The sequence below is a fragment of the Ochlerotatus camptorhynchus genome, unplaced genomic scaffold (assembly GCF_037179485.1).
Source record: "Ochlerotatus camptorhynchus isolate MF236.1 unplaced genomic scaffold, CSIRO-AGI_Acam_v1.1 ptg001058l, whole genome shotgun sequence".
NCBI classification, from domain to species: domain Eukaryota; kingdom Metazoa; phylum Arthropoda; class Insecta; order Diptera; family Culicidae; genus Ochlerotatus; species Ochlerotatus camptorhynchus.
Window position 1 is genome coordinate 890 of NW_027041470.1, and position 23,723 is coordinate 24,612.

Below are 23,723 nucleotides of genomic sequence, written 5' to 3' on the forward strand. Positions count from 1 at the left end.
CTTTCGAAGTCTGTACGATTTTTGCATTTGAATTATTGTGTGGCAAGTACGGAATCTTCAACACACGGTGGCAGCGGTCGTTAATAAAGTACCGTACTTTTTAGAGGATTACTGTACGTAAATTTTCCTGAATATATACAGTATACAATCCCCGTGTTTGAATGTAAGCTATGTCAAAGCTTCAATGTTTATTTGTTTACACCAGACAATAGTATTGAAACGCACACCAGAAACGCATTATCATTCAAAACCACCAAATCGTGTATTCGTTCAGTACGCGACATATCACCAACAGTGAATCACTCTGTCTCGAAGCTCCGTTCATAAATATTGTAGCATTATTGTGTAACAGTGCATCGTAATAGTGCTACATACTCGTGAGTTAACCTGATAAAATCGGGAATCAAAACCAGCAGGGCCGGTGAAATATGTTTGCTATTATGCTTTGTCATCAGTTGTTTCAGTTATTTCTTCAGTAATGTCGTTCACAACAACAATCCGTGAGGGTGGCAAAAACTTTCTTGTGTGAGTGTAACTTCTGACGGGCTGCTGTCGCTTTTTGATGCCGTCCGTTGGTCGTAGCGGTGCGATGATTATCTCACAACAGTTGTCAGCTTTCAAAGCTTCGTAGGTCGTGCATTCGTTTGCGTTAGTTAGTGCTAAAAGCCAGGGTGGATTGCGACCAAGGCAAGAGTTCGTCGCCTATGCACACAGTTGTAGCTGCTGGAGTTTCGGTTGATTGGATCATCAATTGATTCAATTTGTTTTTGTTTTTGTTTTTTGTAATATGCACCGACCGTTGAGTTTTTTTTTTATAATTGGAATGATTTCTTATGAATGTTAGAAGCATATTGGATAAGTTGTAAGTTATTTGAAATTTTCTTTCCATTTTTTTTTCTAGCTTTTTTCATAAAAACAACGATCAAAATTAATGTAGAATAAATGATACACTTATATTCGGCAATATTCAATTAGATCAAATCTTGATAATTTCTTCAACTTTACAGTAACTCTAAAGGTTTCACTTAACATCAGATTCTAAATGCTATGACATATGCTAGAGATTCAAGATATATCCAATACTATACAAACTTGTCATCTTCGTTACCTATCGCAAAACTTGGAATTTTTAGTTGTGAGATATATTTTAATCATTCCGAATTTGTTCATTTATCAAAATCGTTAATAATCGAATATAATCACCTTCATAAAAGCTACCCTTTTGATAGAACTATGAAATCTATAGGCCCCTAAACGTACTTTCATCTCTGCCAACCTTTCAAAAGTGGCGTACTAGAACTCTGGAGCAATCCTATTTGCCCTTGTGTATAGTTTCAGATCATACTTTCCAGCCGTAGAAGACCGTTCACAAGTCCTGCTCATTCAGCACAACACCAGGCCAATTCAAATGTACATAGGTAGTTCTGTATCCACCTCGAAAGTCGTTCTTATCACACCGTAGAGCAGTATACCAGATCTTCACAACAAATCTTTATCATTTTCCATTTGGTAAATATTCGAAAGACACCTTCGATCAGGATACTTGTACATACAAACACGTAGCCACGTCGGCTAATGCCTACGCAACCAACCTGTAACGGTGTACTGCAATTTGAGTAACGTAAATGTGCTTGTGTCGTGGCTCTTGAAATTCTATTCTTTGTGCTGAAATGTACTCGGAAAAGTCATGTTGTGATGCACTTCAGTGATGCAATGCTAATATTTTATTTATTTTTTCTGTATTACCATTTCCATTCCATACCACCGGATATGCGCATCGCAGGGCTACCGGACTCAGAACATGCCCGCCAACCAAGTCGGACGTCAGACGAATCCTCAAGGACCAAATCAACCCTACTATAGTAGTACGAATCAACAGCAAAACCCACAACAACAAACGCAACAGCAACAGCATCAACAACAGCAGCAGCAGCAGCAACAGCAACAGCAACAGCAACAACAACAACAACAACAACAACAACAACAGCAACTACAGCAGCAACAACAGATGAATCGGAATCCATTAGGGCAACAGCGGCCCATGAATCCCAACCAGCAGATGCAAGCTCAAACGCAACAGCAGCAGAGGATGGGTGGTCCAGTGCCTGGTCAGCAAATGACGCCTCAAACGATGCCAGCGTTTCCGGCTCACCTGGTAGGAGCGTCTAAAAAGCCGCGATACTTTATGGCACTCTTCGACTACGATCCAGCAACGATGAGTCCCAATCCGGACGCATGTGAAGAGGAACTGCCCTTCAGCGAGGGTGACACAATAAGGGTAACATGCTATAGCTTGCAATAAGCGGATTTTATCATTTAATTTATTGTTTGTAGGTCTACGGCGATAAGGACCCTGACGGTTTCTACTGGGGTGAGTTGCGAGGTCGAAGAGGTTATGTTCCGCACAATATGGTTCAGGAGATTGAAGATGGTGCTCAGGGTGGCGTTGGACCATCGGTACGAGGCATCAGTCGAGATCGATGGGGCGATATCTATGCCAACATGCCGGTAAAGCGGATGATTGCCATGTACGATTATGATCCGCAAGAGCTAAGTCCAAATGTGGACGCCGAGGTGAGACCCTAGTATATTTGGATAGAGAGAGACAGGGTGTAATCTTTTTGGATTTTGAACACAGTCGTACCTCCCGTTTTGGTTCAATGTGATCGATTCCTGCATGCTGCATGTTATTTTATTTATTTTCCATAGTTTCCCAACACTTAGATTCAGTGTGTAGCGAGAGGAAGAAAAACCTCGCAGAAAAAACGGAATGTTTTGCAAAGTAGTGGCATACGTTATTAACTTATGTGGCTCTATCCCGATTTCTTTCAACCCCAACTGCAGGTGGAATTAAGTTTCCAAACCGGCGCCGTCATACTCGTGTATGGCGAAATGGATGAAGACGGTTTCTACATGGGCGAGCTAGATGGCGTACGTGGTCTGGTCCCATCGAACTTCCTCAGAGATACAAACGACCAGTTTAGTAATCAAGGCCCCAATGCCAACAATATGGCCCAGCGTGCACTCAATAGCAACAACAATCGGGCACGAGCGATAGGACCCGGTGCACGTGGACCTCCACCTCCGCCACGGGACAACATGGGCGGCATGGGTGGCTTGACTCAACGGGGCCCACAACGGAAAGGTATGTCCGCCTGATGTTTCTTCTTCTTCTTTTTCTTTCGACTTTTTCTCTCTTCAACCTTCATTTGGGTTCGGTATATCAACTTTTCTTTAACTCGTCTTCATTCATTCGAGAGAAATTCTTTCCAATTTTCATCCAACTCTTCTCATCTGAATTCAGTTGTTTATCCTACTTGTGTTCGTTTATTTTGTTCGACTTTTACCCAAACCAAAAACATAAAATTTACTCCTTCAAAAACTGGTCTGCAGATATTGTTTACTACCATTCAGTTCAATTCATTGACCACCCAATCGGTCGTTGAACACTATTGTGTTGTGAGGAACGCTACCATGCCTGTGTTCTTTTAGTTCATCGGAAAATGCAAACAAAACACTGAACATTTTCAGTCCTTTATCTGGAATACTAGAGAAGCTATATCTGCAGATTTGAGTGCATTGATAAGAATAGACACTTTGGTTTTCCGTTCTGAAACACTTGCGCTCTGCCACCAGTGCAGCCATATTCCAAACAAACTGTTTAAATTGGCTTGAGATTTTACTTTCACAAAATCACTGTATGCAACCTTTTTTCTACGATTGGCTATAGTAACTACAGCTCCCGTTTTCTTTATGTCTTCATTGACTTTTACCTTCTTTTGTTTTGCGTTTATTTCATTTTTCGAACCACACGCTGTTGTTATTGTTTCACCTGACATTTGTTACATACAGAAAACCCATCTAACAACATGGCGCACGCTAATCAAATAATCGCCATTTTCTTTCAAACCGATTGCGAAACAATTAAACTACACTCAAATGTGGAAATGCCAGTAAAAAAATGGTGGTTTCCGATAAAGAAGAGAACAAAAATCTCCAATCAAAGGTTTTCTGCTTGCTTCTCTTCTCTATTGCCTCTCTCTTTTGCAAACGATTTCATTCACTGACACAAACACACATCAACAAGCGGGGTTACACATTCGCGTTTAAAGAAAACCGGGCAAGTTATATGAATAAAAATGTAGGTATAATCATTTAAATTTTAATGATCATGCCAATGCCAATTCATATACCTTAAGCACAAACACAACAATCCGATCTTAATGATGGAACCAGCTTGAGGTTAATGTGATATTTTTTTATGAATTGAATTATTTGTACAGGCTCAATTGAATAAACTTTACAGAGCCAAGTTATTATAAATGTGATATGTACCTTTCATTTTTAGTTTACTCAAATAAAGCTGACGCTGCAACGCTACCCATATGTGGGGCTCTTTCCCAATATGTGAAACTGACACTGTCAATTTCAACCAAATAAAACAATTCCAGAGTAACATTTGAAATGGGCCTATGTCCAAAACGTAAACAAATCGGGTTTTCATACCATTCTATAGTACCGATTGATAGCAACTAATCGTGTAGGAAAGTTCCGCATATTCGATAAAAATCATTAAAAATAACACGATTTTCGAAACGGCCGATCAAATAAATTTTTCGATTCATTAATAGGTCCGCACGCCAAAAAGTAAACCATTCATTTTTTTCATTTTTTCGATAAGCCTACCCAAGTAACATTGCTAGTTTTATCGTGGTTTTAAAGCATTCTACAAGTCTAAATCATGATCTACAGAACCCTCATAAAACCATAATTGTTACTTGGGTAGTGACGTAGAAGGGCCGACGATTGAAAGTTTTCTATGCCAAAGCTAGGCCCTACTGCTTGAGGCAGGGCCGATGATTTGTTTTGAATCTATTTGACGTTGCGAAAAGGCTTAGCATAGGCCGTACCATATCTGATGGCAAGCACAACGGCTTAACAAAAAGGGACTATCAATTAAAAGATTCACAAAGAGGCTTATTAATTTATAAAATTAAATTGTTATCGATTATCATATATTTTTGAAATTTTTTTGCATATTTTGGATGCTGTATACTGAGATACAGGTTCTATTGTTATTGTGAACAATATAAATGCCTAGAATAGTAGCGGAAAATTTTAAATTCTTTTTCTGGTTTGTTTACAGTTTGGACATAGGCCCTTTTCAAATGTTACGCTAGAATTTATTTTTATTTGAGTAAACTGGAATAAACGAAACTTTGAAGTCGATTAGTATCGGTATTTCTGGGATTAAAATAAGTTCGATTTAGGTTAAGGTACTCCGAGGCAAGTGATAGTCTGGAGTAAGTAGGAACGGAGCAATTCCACGCCAAATGACGATTCAATCAGACTCGACCTTCTTGGATTAGCATGAAATTTTGCATAATTGTTTGCTATTAACAATCATTCACATTTGTGCTGCAATTCGCCCATTTTCAATATTGAATTTTGTTTGAAAATGACTTATTTTACATTTTTCAATAAATCGAAAACGTCACTTCTAATCGAAATGACTTCTGAAACTAAGTGATAGGGAAAAATAAGTCTTTCTCAGAAAAAAATTTAGCTAGTTATTTTGTAAAATAAATTGAAATTAGTTTTAAATCTTTAAAAAACATAAACGTTTCTTATTCAATATTTTTGATTTAATTTTAATTTTATGAAAAACGCAAACATTTTAAATATTTCAAACCTTGGACACTTAAAAGTTGACAAAAGGCGAAGAACAACAAATTTTGAAAAAAAAAATTTTTGTAGTATATATTTGTTATTTTTGCACAGAAAATGATGAATGAACATTTTCGTCATTTAAACAATCATTTACCAAGAATAACAACAACTTAACCAAAATCACATGATTTGTCAAATTTGGTTGCCTCAAATTATGAAGTTCTAGTTGTGAATGATTTTTAAATTACACGAATGAAGTGATCGGTAATGTACTATTTATGTTACCATTAGTCACATAAAATCAAATTAGCCGTCAACATTACGATTTGGTGTCAATGACCAAAACATGTCCTGCTTTATTAATTTAAAAAAATCTCAAAATTTTAATAAATTTCAAAGTTTGAATGGCAGTAAATGTAATTTTAAACTGAATGACAAAGTGATTCATAGATCAAAAAGCTACAACGTCAACGATTGCATAATGTCGCATAATGTAGTTTTACATTGGATTAAAAAAAAAAGGTGCAATTATCGTTTCCACTCCATCACACATCTCATTTTTTGGTACGAACTATTTCCCAAAATACGCATTGTTTTGTCAATTTGACAAATAATAAGATACATGTAATATCAGATCGATGAGATATGCCATATACTTGAGTGTTACCAAAATCTAGATCTCAGTGTACTTTTAGACAAATTTAAATTTACAGAGTATGGTGAAAACAAAAATACCGAATCGAACTTTTACACATCCCAGAAATACCAAATGCTCAATAATTTGGTAGAGAATACAACACAAAATACACCAACTATTTCTTGTACATAATCTACTACATGCTTCTACCTATTTGCATGCCTTCTACTCTTATATACACCACCGACACGCACAAGTTGAAGCAGCAAGCAGAACTTTGCTTATGTCCATAAACCAACCATCCGAGGTCAATACAATTTCCCGAAACCGATTGAATCCGTTCTCTGTACTTTCTGCCATAGAAATCATCCTTGTGTTGACATAAAGTGTATCGATTCAATCCGTTTGCTTCCGGTTTTTAATATTTACTCATATAGATTCTTCTCAAACACATTCATTCTCATTACGATTGAAACTGAACATTTCCCACAGCATAAGTAACTACAAAATAGTACTATATACATTGAACTACAGATAAACAAGATGCAGATTATCTCTTTCATGAAATACTTAATCTACAGCTACAATTACTCGCCAACTGCATATATTCTCGATACGTTTGATTTTTGCGTGCAGCGATAACAAAATTCTTATTTTTTTGAATTTTGCACACCTCCTTTAACGTTATGATTTTGTAATTTCTTCTATTTTCGATCCTCTCCGTTGATTGGACTTTCTAGTATGCTTTTCGATTTGTCAGTTTAGAGTTTGAGGGAGATGGCTAACTAACTGCATCATTAGAAGTCAGCAATTCTTTGATTCCATATCAGTTTGATTCGTTCTTTTTTTCATTAATCGAAGTATGATAATGATTAAGCCGAAGAAAAGCTTTAAATGTTCAGTGTGCGCACCATTTGCGAAAGCTCTATATTCTTCTATCCTATATGTACTTCTTATGATTATGTTCAGGTTTTGTTCGAAAAGTTTTCCGTTCATTTATGTAACATTTCATATTTTTTATTTATAAGATCAATTATTATGAGAATATTTAACGATATAACAAAAAAAACAGAACGTTTAGATGGTGCGAAGGCAAGTAAGCCCTAATAACAGGAACAAAAAGTTGATACACACTGGCACCCACATATCCATGGACGTTGTGGGTGTTCTAAAGCTCCCATTGAATTTCTTGCTATTGGCACTCCTTAAATCATCCTAGATCAATTACACAAAGATCAAACTCATTCGTAACATGTGCACTTCCCTTTTGTGGTGTGAAATTGTCCCCTCCAATGATGTGTGTATGTATAATTTGCCACGTGTTTATGTGTGTATGAACTTTTCGTTCGCATTTGTTTATTTCTTCAATACGTGAACGTTATATCCTTTATGGCCACGCGTTTCTCTAATATGAGGTAAACTTGCCTAACACCGTTCTAAACGTCCGAGTTCTGCTCTGCTGTGGTAAATGTCAAGTCTTCATGTTGTTTGTTGCTAGATGCTCGCCCTTCTTCCCCTACACTGTTAGACAACACGGGCCACCCTGCCCCCGATCACCAAACGCAGGTAACTACTTAAAAAAACATCGCAAAACTACATAAATTCTGAATTTCAACCAAAACAAAAAACGCAGTCGCTTGCATGAAAATTTCATAAAAGCGTACCATGATTCACTGTACCGCTGTCCAATCGAATGTTTGAAATTCACGATTTAGAACGATGATTCGTTGAAAGATATTTAATTTTACACACCCACCTGCCCACTGTTTTGAAAAGTAAGAAAAGTTTGTTTTCCAATCTTTATGAGCTACTTTCAATCAATAGATAATTTTTAATGCGTTTCCCCTGATTCGACCGTCAGTTAGTTCCGTTTTTCGTTATTTTATATTCTAGTTGTTTGAGATGATATTTTACATTTGTTAAAACCTTTTTCGTACTCCAGCCTCGTTTGATCAATTACCTGTTAAAGATTGCTTCCCGAATTTCAACTACATTAATACATGAATAATTAGGGTGACTTGAGAATAAATGAGCCAAACAATCGAATCCAACATCCCGCAAAGACTTCTCCTACGAATGGTCAACGTTGAAAAATCGTACCTCGTTAACTAGAGTGCATTTCGGTTTGATTCTACAAATAGTTTTGTTATTTCAACTCTTACCTTGTGTTTCGATTCAGTTGCATACCTAGACATTTCTTACTATTTTAATTCTTTGATATTCGAAAAACTTTTCACTTCAACCTTTCCTTTATTGTTGCTAGAAAATAAGCCCTTCAATGAATTATGTTTCTCATTTTATGTTGCAAAAAGTAGATTTTCCTATAGTACACTTACGGTTTATGTTACTTTTTTCACAACAATTCTCGGTGTCGGATGGAAATATCAGCTCTTCTCTTTTTTCTCCTCTGTTCAATACGTATCGCTGTTGTTCTTCAATGGAAGTGCGTTTATTTCTAAGACTCCACTATTTTTCCCTGGCAAAGCCAGAAAACGCCGCCAAACCGGTCGTGCAGTTGACTTTTTTAAGTGTTTTATTTATTTTTGAAATAATGATTTGATTTTTGAATAGAAAGACGTACTTGTACTCATTTTGGGGACAACTCTCTGTTCAAACCTCCCGTTTACCTCCCGCATTGTATCCAACATTTAATTGGGGTTTTTTAATGTGGTGAATTTCATCAGTTCTGCTTCTCATGACATACATTCACTATTACGACGATTGTTGTGGGTTAGACGTCATTCCAGATGTTTTGGTTAATTACAAAATTAAAAAAAAAAATATGTCTGAAAATGTTTTCTTCCAAGTATTCCAATATAACAACAATAACTGAGAATACAATATAAAAAAAACGGATTACTGAATGTTCACGGCTCGCTTTTGAACAGTTCAAATACTTCTTTGAATTCAACGTTCCAGCATGAACTTGGCACCTTTCCTCAACGAAGCATGAGAACATTAATTCACTCTCGCGAGCGCTACAGAAACAAAAGAGCTTTGCTAGGTATAGCTAACAAACTACTGAACGAGTGTAGATACTTCCAAGCAAGTGACTCCGCACGTATAAATAATAAGAACTGACAGCAGTAGAACAAAAGAATTACGAAAAATGTTCACTATTGACTTTATAGAGGGCATACCCAATGAGTCATTGTATCACCGAGAGAAATGAGTATACTCTAGCAAAAATATGTTTGATTTCAAACTAAAGATGTAGTTGATTCAAAATCAATATTGGTTCGAAATTGATTGGAATCCACGATTTCGTTTGAAACTAATTCCTTTTTTAGTTGAATGCAACCTTTAAAATCATATATTGATTCAAATCGTATTTCGAAATATAAAACCGAATCAACTCAAATTTAGGTTTTTAGAAGCGAAACATGCTAAAGAAGCTCAAATTTAATCTTTAGGTTAAATCAACATGACTTTTAGGTAAAAACAAACTAAATTATTGTTTTGTTCTAGATTTATATATTTAGTCAACAAACGTAGACTATTTACTGTAAATCAATTGTTTATGATACATTGGTTCCATAATGCTAACGCGATTAAGCCTTCCAATAAACGAATTGGAATTTTTTTTGGGTGAATAACATCCTTCAATGTAATGAACCATTTAGTCGATGGTTTTTTTGCACACAGATGGCATTTTCCATTGATAGGAAGTGATTAAAAGTGATAGAAATTTAAAAAAAAGTTGACTCTCAAAAGAAATCATTCATGGACTTTGTCTTTATTTTAGACACTGTCATTAAATCCCCGGATAGGTATTTATGGAAGAAAATCATGAACAATTCAATAAAAATATGATGTACCAGCCCAGATTACAAAGCTGTTTGATGAGAGCGAACCTATACATTTTTTTTTCGTGCACAATCAGATATCCCAAACAACCAGAAGTAGTATACCAATACACAGGAAGAATCGTTAATTACCACGGATTGAGGTCATATTATAAATGAGCATTAAAGTCATCACATCATGTTAAAATCTAAAGGCAATATATCTAATGGCAGAATTCATGGCTGCCACCTCTATCCAACATCTCTTCGTCAAGCATATGTACCACTGTTCCAGCGAGTTATTACAAATTATTAAAAATTCATGGAACTAATGGTTGGTTTAAATTGCTACTAATTTTAACTTTAAATTATAACCATTCTGGACCTCTAGGATGCCATAATTTCAAGAAGCGTTCAACCAGAGAGTGTTGAAAAGTAGCACTTGTTGGCACAGAGTTTCAAAAAATTACTTTAATCACACATTAAGTGCACTGTGCTGCATTCTTAAGGAAAGGAAACAAATATTGATCAAGAAAACTGAAATGATCTTTGTTTTTAAAGTAACGTTCTAAAGACACTGACCTATGGACATTTATCATATGTGATTTTATGCAACTAAAAAAAATAGTTGAACGTGTTGATTATACTCGCCTTAAAATCGGTACTATTCACCAAAATATATATATATTTCCCGGAAATAATTTGACCCAATTTGAAATAACGCCACAACCACGGAAAACTTATTCAAATAGTCAACCGTCAATACTTACTTTCACACAATATTCACTGATGCATGAAAACCATCTGTTCGTTTGTTTCTGCTAGTTAGTTTTTGGGTTTATATTTTTTTTACATCTTCCAGCTAGGATTGGTTTCTTCAATAAATGTCGTAATTCACTCAGAGTTTTGTTCTACATTCAAGACTTCAGTGTAATTAGTAAGCTGTACATGATGACTTTTTAGAACATCTTTGATGAACAAAATTGACAAGTTTCCTGTAACTAACCGCAAATAAAAAATACAGTTTTATATAACAGCCATAAGCAATGAAGCAGTTGTAAAGTAGAATAAGAATGGTATTCTTGCGTGACAGTAAATTGAAGTCATAATTTACACACCACCAATTTACGCACAACCAGAAATACTTTTAGTCAACTATAAATTAATTACTGTCGAGAAATACCATTCTGATGCTTCCTAATACCTGGAGAACCAAAATGCGACCGTATTAATTTTTTTTTATTGATATATACCGATCGATAAATCATATAAAATTCACAAAAAAGGGTTCATACGCCCAAACGTGAAAATCATCAAAAAGGTTGAACACGGAAAAATCTGAACACGAACGGTGGGGTTTAAAAATGCGTTTTATTTTTCATAGTTCAATGTAACAGCTATACGTAAGTAGGTAGTATGCTTATTGTGAGACCATTGGTTCAGTTTTACTTCTTACTCAAACTTTTCTTCGTACACGGCCCATCATCTTTTACACGATAACTGTTTGAATGCCAAATTCCATTTCCGCTTGAAATCCTCCAGGTCAAATGTAGTTTCACCTTTTTTCTTCAGTATGTGCTTCACAGTTGACCAGTATTTCTCAATTGGCCTTAGTTCTGGAGTATTGATCGGATTCATCCTCTTGAGAACCACTGTGACGCCATTTTCGCTGTACCACTGCTCTGGTTGGTGTAATTTGCGTAGTGGCAACTTGCGAAGTCCGGCCAGAATAGGCAATCCACCTCATGCTGCTCCAAAAAGTCAGTAGTCTCTTTCGTAGGCACTCTTACTGGTAAATTTTCTGGTTCATGGTCCCAGAAGTAACGAAAGTTTCGCTTTTCAGCCCACAACTGCAGATTGCTTGCCAGACAAGGAATTCCGGTCAACCGAGGTATAAAATTCCTACATAGAAATTTGATCGAAAGCACGATTTTCATTTCAAGCGTACAAGATCGAATCGCGACGTGCGTGCTCCGGTGAAGCCATGACGTAAACAAATGAACTCATCCTGACCACCAATGCCTACTGAGAGATTTTTTCATGTTCAACCTTTACAAGCAAATTTAAATTTACACTGTTAACGATTTAATTTGAAAATAGAACTTTATTTGCAATAACTAAACTAGCTATCCGATTTAATTTGCTCTTTTGGATACAAAACTATGAATCATAAAAAATTGTTTTTTGTACGATTCAAAATAAATTAACAAAATTTGTAATAATTTTCTATATGCATTTTTTTTTAGACTACGCATGACAAGCACAACCCGTCAATATTCAAATGCATCATATTTCTTATATCAAGCGTCCTTGAACTGCAGGGACAAACCTCCCTGTACAATGCACAATCAAATCTACAGTTCTGGCTGGTTTAACTATATCATCATGTATAATCAACCATATTAAAGCCAACATAATTTATATTATGAACAAATAAACCAGTGATGCATTGCTTATACAGAACAAAATACTATTATAGAGCTGATATAATGCAAAAAGCTTAATTGCGGATCACACACATTGCATCCGTTGCGACAAATCTGATAGTTAGACAATATATTTAACTGTCATTTTTCCACAACGTATCACTAACGGATGTAATGTGCGTGGGCCTTAATAATCCTACTTAGTATGGCAGCCTGTATGCTAGCACTGATAATGCCAACCGTTATGAGAAGCGTAAATTATTTTCACTCTCATTCAAGGACGACAGTATTATTTTTTATCGATTACGGTGAAGTGAGCTAATTCATAGTAAACAATGACAGTAAATAAGCGTGCCCTTGGCTGTAGATCATAGTAACAACTGTTTTGAAAATTGCTTCATTAAAGTTGCTGTGCCCCAAGTATGTTTGTAAAAATGTATTTGTGAATTGATCACTTGAATAGCTAAACAACAAACACACAAATTTAAAACATTTTAAAACATTTACAAATGTTATAACAAAGAATTATGCAAAGTTCAAGGCAAATCTGAGAAGCACACGTCTGATCGATTCAAACAGTTGCGATTGACTCAGAAATGATACTTCAAAGCTTACACACTGAGAATATTTCACATATTTCTGTGAAACTTTACGGAAATCTCAACAGCTGAACGCTTGTTGTACATTTCGGTAATTTGCAAAAAAACGTTCAGCTATTGAGATTTCGGTAAAACTTCACAGACGTCTTTGAAATATTCATTGTGTGTAGAGTCGTGAAAAGCTCCACAAAAACAGGAATTTCTGCTACGCTATAAAGTTTCATAATTTGTAAACAAATTGAACGTAGAATGAAAAAAACAGAACGGAAAAAATAAAAGAAATTTAATTTTTTTATTATTCCTCCTGGCCTCAGATGAATCTATGACAAAAGGTCGAAGGACAAAAGGTCGAAGGACAAAAGGTCGAAGGACAAAAGGTCGAAGGACAAAAGGTCGATGTACAAAAGGTCGAAGGACAAAAGGTCGAAGGACAAAAGGTCGAAGGACAAAGGGTCGAATAGACAAAGTTTCAAATTGAACGTAGGGATTAAAAAGGACGAATGGACAAAAGGTCGAATTGACCTTAGAGGGATAAAAAAACAAATTAACAAAAGGGCCAAAGGCAAAAAAACGCCGAAATAGACAAAAGGTCGACGAGGCAAATGGTGGAATTGTACTTAGATTTTAGTTTGGAATGTTTGGTGGAATTGTAGATGAATGTTTCTGCCCAAAAGATTAAGTTGCATTTGGGCTGGGTACCGCTTTCGAGTAAACACTACCAGTTCAGTTTTCGGCGACGAGAATTCGATCCCTAGATTCCTAGCCCAAGAAGACAAGTTATCTAAGGAACTTTGCAATGGTCCTTGCAAGTCCACGGCATGTGGACCTCTTACGGAAACCACACCGTCATCTGCAAGTTGTCTTAGCGTGCATTGTTCTGCCAAACAGTTGTCGATATCTTTGACATAAAAGTTATAAAGAAGAGGGCTGAGACATGAACTTTGGGGCAGGCCCATGTAGCTAATTCTGGAAGTTGTCAGTTGTCCAAGGGAAAAGTTCATTTGCTTTTCTGACAACAAATTGTACAAGAAATTATTTAAAATTCCAGAAAGTCCACATCTGTGCAGATTGTCTGACAGAATTTCAATGAAAACTGAATCAAAAGCCCCCTTAATGTCCAAGAATACTGAAGCCAATTGCTCCTTGTGCGCAAAGGCCAGTTGAATATCTGTGGAAAGTAGCGCTAGACAATCGTTTGTTCCTTTGCTCTTGCGGAACCCAAACTGTGAATTTGATAGCAAGTTTTTTGCTTCGACCCACTGATCGAGTCTCCGAAGGATCATTTTCTCCAACAATTTCCTAATGCACGAAAGCATAGCAATCGGAGTTGTTAATTTTGTTGTGAAGGTTCCAATAAGCAATAAATTTCAATATCAGCTATCCAAAGAAATGTTACAGACACCATGCAAGGTTGCAAATACTCATTACAGGTAAAACAATGATTTTTTTAATTATGAACTAATTAGATGCTATGATCATATTTTGAATTGGTAAGATACAAGAAGAAGTTGCAAAGAATTTGTTTGACATATAAAACTTGTTTATTTCACTTCATGAGAGTCACAATCAGCGATTTTTCACACACTCACTCACTCACTCACTCACTCACTCACTCAGCAATCAGCAAATTGCTGATTGTGTCTCATAGAAAGCAAAATTTACAGGTTTTATGTTCCAAACGCATACTTTGCAACCTCCTCCTGTAAGTTACAAGTTGAACATGTCAGCATAGCAGATTTTGGTTTTATTATTCCGAAAAACATTATTTTAGCTGAAATGAGTATTTGCAACCTTGACACCATGAGCTAAGGTTTCTAACTAAGGTTTTTAAACTAAAACAACTAGCAGAGCACTCATTAAGTTACGCAATCCACCCTTTCTTTATTCAGTGACTAGGTGTATGCTATTTGAAACCCCAACAACAGCGAAACAAGGTTTAAATTCTATATAAACTTTCCAAATTTGGATTTTTCACCTTATTTGTATACGTGTGATTCTGTAAGATGATGTGAAATCAAATTTAAGCATAATTTTCTTCAAAATTTTCCGTAATCATTAATTTGAGGACTGTTCATTAATGAAGGTAGACACCTGTTTCTCGATGGAAAATATTTATTTTAGAACAAATTCATAAGTTTACTTTATATATGTAAATGAAAATCAAGATATATATGACCGATTTCACGTGAGTTTGAATTTTTACTTCTCATTTCTGAAGAACGCTCGGACTTTTCTCTTGATAACGCCCATTAGATTCTGCACAACTTTCTTCTTAACTTTTCGTTGTGCTGCAGATCAAATTTTCTTGAAGCAGTCAACAGATCTTGCTTCTCTTTCATCTTTCTTAAGATGCCGTCTTATTATTGTCCAGTATCTTTCGATAGGACGCAGTTCAGGGTAGTTTGGGGGATTTTGGAATTTTTATACAAAATCGACTTTTTCGGTTCGGATGTGTCGCACATCATCAGGCACATCTGTTCTCTGCTCAGCGTTGAAAATTTGCGGCCAGGGAAAAGTACTGGTATCCAAATTGACGTACGTCTCGTCGTCCATCAAAATGCACCGGTTCGGCTTTTGAAGCAGAACGTCATACAAGTTCCATGGCCGTATTTTTGAAGAAGCTTTCTGTGAATCCGTCCTTTTTGATACTTTTTGCTTCTTGTAGATTCTGATATTGTTACGTTGTTTTGATATTCTGCACAGTTCCGACGCTAATGTCCAAATTTTTGGCTCCTTTTTCTGGTCCGATGTCCCTTTTTGCGCCCAGATTTCGGTTAATCTTCAAGAGAACACGTTTCTCCAAACTTCTTAACAATCTTCAACTCTGTAGGTTTACTGCACTTCACGCTTTTTGCCAATTCTCGAAACGGCAACTTTTCGGAAAACCCATTTGAGCAGAATTAATCTGCAAGTTGATAAGCTGATCCGACCCATCGTTCGAAATTTCTCACTTTTTTGCAGGTGTGTTGGCAAAATAAACACTCACCGAAAATTCACAATTTTTCGTTACGTTTTAACCCTAAACCATTGATAAACAGGTGTCCACTTTCTTTAATGAACAGTGCTTAGCTCTGATCAATTGTTGACTAGGGTAGGTGTACCTGTCATGGCTATACGCTATATACTAGTACATCTACCCTAAACGATATGAAACGAAGCAAAACGAAATTTTCAATTTCCGACAATAAAAATCAGAAATAGCAAAATTTGCTGATTTAATATTGTTTTCAATTTAGAGATCTAGCCAACAAAACTGTTGTTGAACTTTCATAATTCTGCTGTTTTCATAGACAAAACCCAAAAGTTTCGTGAAATTCCATACAATTCCACCTTATACCGCATACCATTGACTTTTTATTATCACCTAAATTACATAAACTGTCTGTGTCATGTCGGCCAACAATTGTGAACACTTAAAATAAGCTTATCATTTTCATACAAATACTTTTTTTTAAATTGAGAAATGTGCTGACATTTATTTGATAGCAAACCAATCGCATGAATGATATCAATATTAAATAATTTTAACCATGACGCACTATTTGGGGACTATTGTCACAAATTTAATGTTATTTACTGAGATTTTTTTTATGATATGAAATTCACCGGCATCAATGCTTTTTTCAGTTCTGCCGGCAAGACCTTTAAACGGAATGACTGTTGGTGTGGGTTGCCTCTTCGTGAGCAACCGAATGTTTTTGTTCGCTATTATAGCCTTGTCGATAAGTTTGCCATAAAAAACGTGTGGATAGGGAAACGAATTGAATGGTGCGACGCAGTCGTATTCTAGTTGATCTGCCAAGAGACTTACGCATTTATGCCTTAATCCAGGATTTCTAAGATATTTTCATGGATAACTACGTGCACGAAATTGGTGAAATGACGGCTTCAGCACTTATTTAGCTATTAAGATCGGCAGGGGGAAATAGACTTAAAGTGTTCATTTTTTTCAAAACGCTGCTCTGGAAAATGACGCACCTTCATGCAAAAAATCAGTGCTAATAGCTTCATGTTCCGCTCTGAAGGTAAAGAAGTGCCAAATCCACCATTTTCTGTTTACAGTTTATTGGCTGTATTTGTTATTATTTAGTGATATAACTGCAGCACACTGACTCAAACAAGTATGATATTCTTGAGTGATACTAGTTCTGTGTCACACGAATGGTTGATTGGGTTGGAGGTAAGATGTACCATTGTTGATTTTTATGTGGAAAAATTAGTATTTTCAGCACATCTACAAACACTATTTAAGCTTAATATGTATTCTCTAATACCAACCAAAAACTTTAACTCAAGAACTGAATTTTCTCGTTATGATTATAGTTTGTTGGTAAAATTAACACTAATGCTCATTAATGCAAGATCCAAAAATTGTTCATCAATGAAGACTTTATCAACTTAACTAAAAGTCTACCTCTTCAAGTTTGTTTACTTTGTGCACTTCCAGGGCTGTTGATAACGCTTATTAGGGATGCTTATTAAAGCGGAAAAAAAATCAACTCCACAATTCTCCTCGATAAATTTGGGAATCAACTGGCTACTTGAAGATAGATATATCAAAGCTAATTTTCGTAGCTTGGTTTTTTGGTTCAAATATTTATACTTTCAATATAAGAGCACAGGAATATTTCCCTGTATTTTTTTTTTATCTCTGTTAATTAGAGCTTTCTATACTTGTACTGTTGTTGTGTTCATATGGCAAGTACAATGTTACTATATTCCAAGAGATGTCTAGAAATATTCTAACACGTTAAAATGTCTAGACCGTACTGGGAAAGGACCCAGCCACCTATCAACATACATCCTGTATAGTTCCAAATTTAACCTGACAACAATAGATTATCATCATTGTTGATTTTTGCATCAGAAACCGCTAGTACAAAAAAGGTTACGGCATTTTATGTTGTATGCAACAAACCGAAATATGTTGATTGTAACGAAATTATAACATCCATATTTCGTGGGAGTGGATGCCGCTATTAAAACACTTAAAGTTACGACGTGAAATTAAAAACACCACCCTTAAAATCGTATACCCAAGAGCCAAAAGTGACACACTTAGTCTAATGAGCTATCTAAGCAGTAATACACATTTCTCTCCTTTTGAAGACCTACTTTTGGAGTTTGGTTCAGTTTACTGTATGTTTTTATTTTTTTAATTCCAATGAAACCCACACCGAGAAAAAAAGAAGCCCTAGAATAAAATGCGAAAATGATTTTTCAACGAAAATTAACGAAACATTCTCCGCACCCGTAAAGCATCAAGATTCGTGACTGTGTTTCCAATTTATTCGTAGATCGGTGTTTATAAAAAAATACAGGAAATTAATGTTTGGTATTATTTAATTAATTTTAGTAATTTCCGTTTAAATAATTTGTTACACTGCCTACAATTATGCTCGCTAGAATATAAAAAAGTGCGCAAAAAGCTGAACCTGCTAAGCATATTGTCTTGAATAATTGGCGATTCGAGTTCAAAACCTTAATGAAATTTGATTATTTTTCAAAAAACAATAAAAAACGCATTGGTACAATGGGCAGGGATGTCTTGTCTGTATACAAAATTCTTCCGTAGAACAATTTCCTTCTTTGAATCTTCATACTCCTTACGTAACAGTATCAGAATCGGATCGGTAGCAATACGCTTGTAAAAATCTTAATAGTCGTACTTTACACTATGCGTTTCAACTGTGTCTAGTCAGTACTGAAACTTTTCCCTTCTATATAAATTGATGTATGCAAAGCTTATCCTACCCGTAGATTGAGTGCCAAACTATGACGAACCCAATCAAAAACAAAACCTACGAACATTTATCTTTTCTAATAATAGAAAAGCAAATTGACAACTTTCTTACTTTTCTCCCCGTAATCAATGTGTATTGTGTGTGTACTTAAGCTGGGTTGTCCCTAGTGAAAAATCGTGTACTTTCCTGTACCACCTCTGTATATCTCTGTCTCTTCCTATGTCGATGTTAACAATGTGTATCACTAATAGCGTGGACTGTGTGTTGATGTGACTCTGTACAAAAACAAATCCTTTGTGTAACTGTAGTAGCTGTAGTCCCATATCTTCCAATGGCAGTATCAGTCCCTGCAAAAATCAAATTCATTATCGACAAACTGGCCTCTTTTCGTTATTGCAAGAATCTTCTGGAAAATGCTGATCTATTCTTCAAAATTTGGTACCTGCTTAAAGCATCAAGATCAAAATTCTACACTTGTATTGAAGACTTCACAGAGGAATCATGCCATATTTTTCGAAAAAAAAAAAACATTAAAAATTCCATGCTTCACAAAACAATACCTTCTGTGAAAAAACACCAACACCACAGTTCCAACAGGACAGCGATTCACTAAAGCACAGTTTTTCATAAATAAATAATCAACAATACAGTACCCAAACTGTTTCTTCTTGCTAATGCTTGGCTCAGCATTTTCGACCAAACAAAAACAAAAGACTAAAAAGGCTTTTTCTTCTTTAATGCCAATAGCAAGAATATGAATGGGAATGTGTCTGTGTAATATACTCTCTTTTCAAGTGATTTACTAGAAGATTTTCCATCAATCTTGCCTCGGCATGCGACAGCGACCGTACAGTTTTTCTTTTCTTTTTTGTTTGATACGTTTATTTTCTCTTAAGTAGCTTAGAATGTTTGGTTCTTTTGAGGTTGTTTCCATTTATGTTTGTATTTCATTTGTATATACATAATAACATGTAGAATTAAGCAGCTTTATGAAAAAATAGCGATAGTGGAATAATTAAACTCATTAGTTAGCTCTACATAGCAAAACAAACACGATATGCTTTTCTAGCGTCTACTAGTATAGAAAAGGAATGAACTGAAGATGTGATGGAGTTTTGTCCTGTTCTCCCGTGCCACATTTCCTTGGTTTGAAAATTACTTGTTTCCGATCATTTTGTTACATATTTTTGTTTCTTGATTTAACAGTGTACAGATGAAATTACACCATTACACACTTTAAAGGGATTGGACATAGAAAATCCACTGAATTACTGATAGCCTAAACATGTGTTGATAATACTAGCTTAAGGCTGGAAAAAAGTTATTAACTGACACTACAACACCAGTTTATGAATAAATCATCGATGCACAACGGTTATAATGGAGACATTCGTGATTCAAATCAATGCACCAGCAGACTACAACAAATACTGGATGGTATTTTGTGGTAAAAGTATGATTGGATTATGAATAATGAAATCAGTCATAAACATCACTTTCAAATTAAATGGAAAATTTGCTAAGTTTGGTCACCATTTCAACCAATTTAAACCAAGTTTGCAAATACTCATTTCGCATAAAACACCCCGGAATTATGGAATTATAAAATATTATAAAATTACAACAAGGGGTATGTGTGGTATGGTATGTGTGTGACACATAAGACCTGTCAATTTCACGTAAACCAAAAATTTATTAATTCAATGTTAGAGAATGATATAAGTTGTCCATGCAGACGATGCAATGATTTTTTTCATGTTTTTTTGTTTCGTGTTCTCTCTACGCTTTCGACTATAGAGATTGCTAAAGTGTGATTGTGTTAGTGATTTGTTTTCATCAGGAAAATTTTCCGCTATGAAGTTTTTTTTTTTCGATGGGAACGTTTTGGGGATACGTATACGTGACGTGTTGTGCGTACGATAAACGTCAGCAATCGCTAAACCACCAAGCTTTTAATTTATTACATTGTAGAACGACGCACACACTTGCTTCGATTCTCTCCAATTTCCGTTCAACAGAAAAACCAAGCGAAATAAAATTTACGTAGGGTAAATGTTGGCTTCGGCACCCATTGACTGTTTTCGGCAACCAAAATTTAAACGTTAATTTCACTATGTTTTCCCATCAACGCACTTCCCTGAATGTGTCCAAACGATTGTTTAGCCTTTCAGCTTCAATCTGATTATATTTGAACGATCGAGCAATCCAGTAATGCTACATTTTTCTTCAAATAAAGCATACGCACTACAAAATGGGGTTGATTTCGAGTTGCCGATAATAGAACAGCTGGTTAACACGCAGTTCTAATGGGAAGGTTGCCGAAGAAAAAGAGGCTGCCGACAATAGTCACACTCACCTGAGAAGTTTGGAGCGTTGTAAAAACGCTTTCAAAACGTTTTGAAAAATTCTGTCGATTGGAATGGATAGAGAAGCAAGCAGCAGATGAATGTAAACAAACAGACACATCATATATGTGTGTGACGCTGAGAAAATGCTAGTAGAAGTGCAGACGCTGCTTAGATTGACGAGAATACGTAAATTCCCCTACCATGTGCGCTGCTTTCTCGCTATTAGTCTATCCATTTTGCGAAACATGGAAAGAGCAGTGAAGAAAGCACAGGTCTGATAATCGTGCGTACACATTTTTTTTTCGTCACAATTAATTTAAACGCTCCACATTGTTCGGTCTCCAATTTTCTTGCATTGGACTGCAGCTCGCTATATCTCATCATCCGTTCATGCGGTCTCCACGAACATCCTGCGATGATGAATCCCACATAGCAAGTAAATCTTACATCCCCCGGTTGGGTGTTCAAATTCAGGGCACGATGACTGAGCACTCAGTGAAATCGCTGATTGTAACTTTCTGAAAGTGAAATTGGAAGCTTACATAAATAAAACACATACTTTGCAACCTTTTTTGTAACATACAAAAAACTTATTTAGAACATGAGTTGTGCTGTATGGTCAATTAGGGGAGCACTAGTACGATAACTGGCACACCTTAAAATTAATCACATTTTTGATCAGTTTTGAGACGCCCTCTACCACCGATTTCTATAACATCAAGCGCTTATCATAAATCAGACCCATTATCTCGACGCTTTAAAAGAAATGTTTTAAACTTCACGGATGTTGAATTCGAGTGGCATTAAACGTCATTTTAAACTGCTTGAATAATGTGATCCATTACATGGCTCAATATTGTGACCAGGGATCAGGGTATGATAGCACACGCATAGCACAAAAATATGATTTGCTGTGTGCTTTCAGACTTCTAGTAGAAGTACAAGAGCACATATAAAGCACGCATATAGTTTAGGCTCACACACATTGCATCTGTAAAGCAGGCACCACACGAACAAAAATATCGTCAATTCTCAAAATTATTGATGATAATATTGATGCAAATATTGATGCACATACTGACGAAAAATCAAAAAGTTAGATTTCGAGTTCCAATATTTCCACTCATTTTCCTCTTCTTTTTGACAACAGCAGTAGCCTGATCCTTGGCATCTTTTGACTGGAAAGTTGTTATTTGTCTCAGAATAATAATTATTCATAGCCTATAACAAATTTAGTGAGGACCTGCCCTGCATTGATGTTCCAGCAAAAATATTTTTGAAAGTATTGACGTCAACATATTGATAGAAATAAACTCTCGGCATGCCTCGTTGGATAAACTACGCCTGGTGCTGAAAAAAATCTTCTTTTTGCAACTTGCTGCATAAATAGCTATTTTAGCACTCAAGTGTAGCTTTTCGACACTGTTTTGAATAACATGATGGCCTACTTTTCCTAACTAACATACTAAAATAACAGTTTTGAAAAGTACTACTTTTCAGCACTCAATGCACAATAGCTATTTATGCAAAAAGTTGCAAAAATATTTTTTTTCAGCATGAGTCTTAGAATAAAGGCTTGCCGTGTTGGATAATTACAACTTGAACTGAAAAAATCGAATTTTGCATCGAGTTTCTTAAAGAACTTTTTGCACTCGATAGAGTGTTGAAAAGTAAAGCTTTTCGACACTGGTTTCTTAAATGTAGTACTTTTCGTAATAGTATTTTAGTTTGGAAAAGCAGACCAATTATGTTAATCAAAACAGTGTCGAAAAGTGGGTGCCAAAAATTGTTGTATGCAACTCGTTACAAAAAGAAGATTTGTTCAGCACTCGTCGATTATCCAACGAGGCTTGCTGGCACATGCACATTTTGATACTATTCTCAAATGAAAGAGGAGCACCAAAAATTTTCGTTTGGTGCAGTGATACTGATTTTTTTTTTTTTTTAAACTCTTTATTTGTTCCAAATTCAAAATAAATTACATTTCATTTTAACCAGTTACTGCAGTAACGTACCAGCCTTAATTGTTATGATATATATCTAAGTGTTTTTACATTGTTCATGTCTTGGCAATTCAGTATTTTAAACAGGTTTTTTAACCTGCATGTCAGTATAACAATTGATATCTTAAAACTAAAAACTAAAACTAAATCTTATCTAAGTATAAAGGGAATTAATCGTTGCAATTGAGGATTGCAACGATTTTTGCCTGAAATTATTAATTATTTTGTTGGACATTTGTGCTAAAGTCTCAACATTCGAAATTCTATGTACTTCGGTTGTACTGTACCAGGGAGGCAACTTCAAAATCATTTTCAGAATTTTGTTCTGAATCCTTTGAAGTGCTTTTTTCCTGGTAGTGCAGCAACTAGACCATATTGGTACAGCGTAAAGCATGGCCGGTCTAAAAACTTGTTTAAATATTAGAAGTTTATTCGTCAGGCAAAGTTTGGATTTCCTGTTTATAAGAGGATACAAACATTTAATATATTTGTTACATTTGGCTTGAATGCC

General features: G+C 35.6%; 1 protein-coding gene across 2 annotated transcripts in view; it reads left to right on the plus strand.

The window, feature by feature from the left end:
- The first annotated feature begins 278 nt into the window (after positions 1-278).
- The window catches only part of LOC135715966 (mediator of RNA polymerase II transcription subunit 12-like), a 40,638-nt gene continuing 17,193 nt past the window's right edge, over positions 279-23,723 (plus strand). The window contains exons 1-5 of one of the 2 annotated variants that reach the window (XM_065238882.1): positions 279-377; positions 1,784-2,278; positions 2,335-2,574; positions 2,845-3,145; positions 7,806-7,873. In XM_065238882.1, the coding sequence (XP_065094954.1) occupies positions 1,802-2,278; positions 2,335-2,574; positions 2,845-3,145; positions 7,806-7,873 (1,086 nt within the window). In that variant the 5' untranslated portion in view covers positions 279-377; positions 1,784-1,801. The other variant, XM_065238883.1, reaches the window with a different exon arrangement.